The sequence below is a fragment of the Eschscholzia californica genome, unplaced genomic scaffold (genome assembly GCF_041429995.1).
Source record: "Eschscholzia californica isolate CP2 unplaced genomic scaffold, dmEscCali1.0.p SCAF_2, whole genome shotgun sequence".
Lineage (NCBI taxonomy): Eukaryota > Viridiplantae > Streptophyta > Magnoliopsida > Ranunculales > Papaveraceae > Eschscholzia > Eschscholzia californica.
Window position 1 is genome coordinate 13,270,712 of NW_028238309.1, and position 5,713 is coordinate 13,276,424.

The following is a 5,713-nucleotide window of genomic DNA, read 5'->3' on the forward strand; positions in this document are numbered from 1 at the left end:
GATTCAGTTCCCTGATGAAATATTTTTTTTATGGTTAGATCATTTAAATTTTATGTTTAATATTTTGCGCAATTTTTTTTTTTAACATAGAAAAGGCCCCGTTAATATTCTAGCACCGGACCCCCAATTTCTCTGTCACGCCACTGCCGAAGAATGTCACTAGTAGTGCACTCTTACCTAGGATTTTGTTTTGGAAGAGGAAAGGATTTTGTTTTGGAAGAAGATAGAAGAAGAAAACGGAAGTTAACTTCACCCAGGTTAATTGACCAGGTGCTAATAGAGAACTCGGGTCAATGGTCATTTACCCGAGTCCTTGACATGGTCGCCAACTTACAACCATTTGAGGTGGTGCCTCTAGAAGCGCCCAATAAAAAAAAACACATCTATATTTATTTAGTACTCCGTTAGTAAAGGAAATCTAAACAAGATCCTTGTTCTTCACTCCTCCCAAAACGAATGTTGGTTCCGAAAAGAAAATGGTTACCTCATCTTTCCTGTACATAATCTTCATCACTATTACTCTCTATCTCCTCCAAACCCTAATTTTTAAGAAACTAATGGTAGGGTATCATGAACTTAGGATCAAAAGAAATCCTGAGCTTCCTCTGCGATTCAGTTCTGATGGAACTTTCAAGATCCTTCAGGTTATTCTAGTTTCTTCTACTTCTTCTTTGAGTTTCCTTTTATGGGTAGGGATTTGAAAGTTCTGATTAGGGTTTTCATTTATGATTTTGGGTAGGTGGCGGATATGCATTACGCAAATGGGATTATGAGTAGATGTAAAGATGTATTGGCTTCTGAGTTTGAGTTTTGTTCAGATCTTAATACTACTTTGTTTGTTCAGAGGATGATTGAAGCTGAAAACCCTGATTTCATTGCATTTACAGGTATCTCTAAATTAAAAAAAAAAACTATAGATTTTATGAATCCAAGTTTGAGTTAGAGGAAAATTGAATTTATGTCATTTTGGATTGGGAAGTATTTTGTTACTTGAAATTGGGACTAGAGTTACTTCAAAAACAACTTAGAAATTGAAATGCTATCAACTAGTAGGAGTAGGAGGATTGAGCTTTTTTCACACTCTACTTACACTCCTGTGTATTAAGGATGATGTAGAGTCCACTTATGCTAGGATCATCTTTAAATGATGTAAATGCTTCCGTTTTGTATTTTATTGTTGGTTTAGTATCATATAAGCGATTAATGTTTTTAGTTGAAATCTAGAAAGATTATCCCGAGCATCATAAGCGCTTTGTTTAATGTCGTAGATTGGAGATTTATGTCTAAGATCCTATTTGATACGCAGTTGTAATTTACGTAATCAGTGTCAGGCCTATCGTTAGGGTGCCGAAAGTGGAGTTAGATTTGGTACCTTTGTATGTATAGAATAAAATAAAATTCTTATGATTATATAGTTGGAACTTGTTGTTGGTGTGTGGACTTCGGTGGGAGCAATGAGCTTTCAACAACAAAAAAGGAAAAAGTTGCCCAATTTTTTCAACAAAAATCTTAGTTTCACACTTTTTATTCTTTATAAGGTTGCCCACATAGAGATTGCAGTAAAAAATTTGAAATGTACAAATCGTTGTCAAAATCTACATTCGATTGAAGTAGTTAAGTAGTTTAGATGGTCAAGTCTCTTGTTTGTGAGTATAATTCATGCACTTTATACCTGCTATTTGCAACTTTGTTGTTTCTTAATTGCAAGTAGAAAAAGTGTCTTAAGGTGGGTTTCATCCTTCGACCACTTACACAAGGCCACACTCGACCCACTAGATAGAAGCTAATTTTAGCCATATTCTATAGAAAATATTAAAAAGATTCATCTTGAAGTGCTCTCTGAGCCCTTGCTTGGGCGCCTCTAAAGTATTGGATTCCAAAGCAGTTGCATTGGGCGGCCCTGAGAACGATGGGAACTTTCATCCTATAAGTCAACTTTAACTATTTGGACGAGGAAAAAATGGACATGCATTAGTTCAAGGTGTTGGTTCAATGGTGTGAATATTTTGCAATCCTTTTAGATTCTAAAAATGTCACACAATCTTTGAACAAATTCCTCTAGTCCCCTGACTACGACTTAATTTGTGCTTTTGCATTTACACGACCACACTAAAGCACATGGAAACCGGATTTGGGGCACTAATAGTTTTAACTATTCAATGATCGTCTGAGAGTTGGTATGACCAAAAAATGATTAAAAAGCTAGGGATCTAACTAAACTTATCACAGTAGAAGTGTCTTGTTAATTTTTATATAGGATTTCAAAGATAGAGAGGATTTCGGATGTTAGAGTACGTGGTTGTTCTTACTTATATCAGATCTCTTTCATATAAAAGCTGTTCGTTAACTTCGTAACTAATCTTCATGTGTTTGTTTTGAAAATTGATCGACTTTAGAGTTTAGACCCCTTTTCCTTGTGAGGGAATGAACCTGGGACTTCTCTCCCTTTTGGTGATTTTATGGTTAATTTTAACCCCTAGGAGTAAACATCCAAGGGGTTGAGTTGGTATTTTGCTGTGAATTATGGGATGTTCGTATTTGTATTTTGTATCCGAGTTTGAATAAGGAATATATAAATTTTGTAAAATATATGGTAAAATGTATAATATTTTTGTCGAAAATTCTATTCGTCCCTCCATTTGGTATCTTTTTCAGCCCTCCACCTGATGTGGCGATGTCTCACTGGAGCATATACTAACAAGTAATTGTATCCTAAATTTTGTGGCACTAGTCATATGGTTTGCTGTTTGTTACCTTCCCTTGCAGTTCCCATTTTGATATTTTCTCTGAAAAGAGTCAACTCATTGACTTTGTTGACTAGGTGACAATATATTCGGGCCAAGCACTTCTGATGCTGCTGAATCTCTTATCGAAGCTTTCCGTCCCGCTATTGAGTCTAAACTTCCATGGGCAGCAATACTGGGTAACCATGATCAAGAATCTACCATGACTCGCGAAGAACTAATGTTCTTTATCTCTCTTATGGATTACTCGGTCTCTCAAGTTAATCCATCTTTGGGAAACATCAGAGAAGGTTTACGCACATATATTGACGGATTCGGGAATTATAATCTTGAAGTGTTTGGAGCTCCAGGCTCAGATTATGCTAACACAAGTATACTTAATCTCTTCTTTCTCGATAGTGGAGACAGGGCTATCGTCAATGGAAAGAGAGGTTATGGATGGATCAAGGAGTCGCAACTTCATTGGTTGCAGAATGTTTCGAAAGGATTTCAGGTACAATAGATAACTGAGTAATACTTCTGGATACTACTTGTACACTTATGTTTCTTATATTTTAGGTCTTTTATCTCTACCTCACGATTTTCTACATTTTGATCAGCCACTATCAAACTATATTAAATTGATATTAACCTATATTCGTATTTTGGACCTAACCAATTTTGTGAAAGTACACACAAGATGTACGTACGTACAAAATGTCTCCCTGTACACATAGAAGGTCTCGGGTTATTCGTCAAGTTCCTGATTCTGGAATACTAGCAGCCTTATTCGACAACATTTTTACTTTCATATTAATTGTGTTCGTACTATTAATGGGAAATCATTAGTCTATTTGCCTCATTTTATCAGCCATTTCTGTCGTCTGTCATTTCTGTCATTTAGATTTCATTAAGGTGTTGCAGGTCAAAATCTAACAGGACAAGAAGCACCAGGGCCCTAATTCAGATCAATTCATCATCTCAACTCCCCCAGCATTAACCTTCTTCCACATTCCAATTCCTGAAGTCCGAGATTTATGGTATAAACAATACATTGGGCAGTATCAAGAAGCAGTTGCTTGTTCTTCTTACAACTCCGGGGTTCTAAAAACCCTAGTTTCTATGGGAGACGTGAAAGCCGTTTTCCTAGGCCACGATCACATTAACGACTTCTGCGGAGAGATCGAAAATATTTGGTTTTGTTATGGTGGAGGATCCGGTTACCATGCTTATGGTAGAAAAGGGTGGGCAAGGAGGGCAAGGATAATACTGATCGAGCTTGATAAGGGGAAGAATTCATGGATGGGTGTGAGACGGATAAAGACTTGGAAGCGTCTTGATGATTCAATCTTGAGCAAGATCGACCAGCAAATCCTTTGGGATAAAAGTTCATCGACCTGATACAGATCTCAGATTCAGGGTTATTATGTATATTTCTTTGTCTAGTTATCGTGTATGTTTTTTTTCGGTTCTATATAAATTTGAACTATGCATATTAAAACTCAGTAAAGCCCGATTCACGTCATTGTTCTCGATAAAAGAAATAAGGAAAGCACCGATGGAAAAATATTGGAAGGGGAAAATGCTTCGCAGATGAATCTGTTCCCATCGTTGTCCTTCAATGCTCCCTTTATGGCCTGAAGGGGGCATTGAAGGACCTCTCGAAGAATCTGTGCTCGCTGGTACAGAATGTTCCTCTGTTAAACTCAACTGAAGAGGTTAGTACAGAGTACCGTTTGAATCTATCCAAAGTGAACAACTCTTCCAACTATTTTTTTTGGCGTAACAAGAAATAATGGTTTATACTATAGTTACGTGGACTCTGGGTCCCTCGAGTTGATGATCGAAGAACTAATGTTGATGAAATTGAATCCAAGCTACTAATGTTTTTGACACTTTTCTGGATGGGAAATGGGTGGTCAAGAAGGCTCGTGGACCTAGGCTTACAAACCAACATTGCACTTGTGAGGTTCATTCGTGGACCTAGGCTTACCGCTTACGTCATAATTTGTGGTAAAGAGTAAACGTTTGCGAGGCCCTGCTGCAAAAAAGGCTAGTGATCTCGATAAGCCAATTCAAACTTTAAGGGGTCAATGAAACATAAATTTATCAATTCAGGTCGACCGACAAGGGACTATACATATTCACTTTTCGTAAGGTTGGATTGGCATTTTGAAAGATCATAGTTTTGGTTTTGTTATGAGGGATTTGGCCATTGGTCCAAAAAGGGGACCAAAATGAAAATCCCACCCAAAGTTGCCTAAAAATGAAAGGGAGGTCCAATGTGTCAGTTTGGAGGTCAAAATTATGTAAAGGGCCCTTAGAAAATAAAGTATTTACCATTCGTGCCATCGAAAATTACAAAATTGCCATCGAAATTTCTCGGAAAACGATTTTTTTTCTGAAAAATAATCTGACAACCCGTCCATCAGAATGTGTACTGTTCAGAAATTTACGGAACTGCCACCGAAAAATTCCCAGGAAACGAAATTTTTTTCGGGAAATTATTTTATTTACTGGAAATTTTTTTCTGTACTAGACATTTTTTGCTGGGCGGGAATTTGAAATTTCGTAAAAAAATTTGAAAATTTGGGCGGGAATTTGAAATTTCGTTTGAAAATTTCAAAACTTCGAAAAAAATATTTTGTGACCGGGAAATTATTTTATTTACTGGAAATTTTTTCTGTACTAGACACTTTTGCTGGGCGGGAATTTAAAATTTTCAAAAAAATTTGAAAATTTGGCCGGGAATTTGAAATTTGGTTTGAAAATTTCAAAAAAATTCCAAAATTTCGAAAAAAAATATTTCGTTTGAAAATTTCAAAAAAATTTGAAAATTGGAATTTTTTGTGTACGGGAAATTATTTTATTTACCGGGAAGAGATGGTTTACTGGGCGGGAATTTGAAATTTCGTTTGAAAATTTCAAATTTAAAAAAAATTTTGAAACTTTGAATTTTTCGTGTACTGGTAAATTATTTTATTTACCAG

The 5,713-nt window shown here is 36.2% G+C and overlaps 1 protein-coding gene across 1 annotated transcript; it reads left to right on the plus strand.

The window, feature by feature from the left end:
* The first annotated feature begins 398 nt into the window (after positions 1–398).
* On the plus strand, positions 399–4,248 carry PAP28 (purple acid phosphatase 28). Its single transcript, XM_086664238.1, has 4 exons — positions 399–644; positions 740–887; positions 2,822–3,237; positions 3,663–4,248. The coding sequence occupies exons 1-4, from the start codon at positions 477–479 to the stop codon at positions 4,122–4,124; spliced, it is 1,194 nt and encodes a 397-aa protein (XP_086520364.1). The 5' UTR covers positions 399–476; the 3' UTR covers positions 4,125–4,248.
* The last annotated feature ends 1,465 nt before the right edge of the window (positions 4,249–5,713 follow it).

What these genes read in the sequence shown, in the direction of transcription:
- PAP28 (XM_086664238.1), top strand. Translation starts at nt 477, where the DNA reads ATGGTTACCTCATCTTTCCTGTACATAATCTTCATCACTATTACTCTC. An exon ending in TGATTTCATTGCATTTACAG is followed by an intron (nt 888 to 2,821) that starts GTATCTCTAAAT and finishes TTTGTTGACTAG; the next exon opens with GTGACAATATATTCGGGCCA. An exon ending in ATGTTTCGAAAGGATTTCAG is followed by an intron (nt 3,238 to 3,662) that starts GTACAATAGATA and finishes AAAATCTAACAG; the next exon opens with GACAAGAAGCACCAGGGCCC.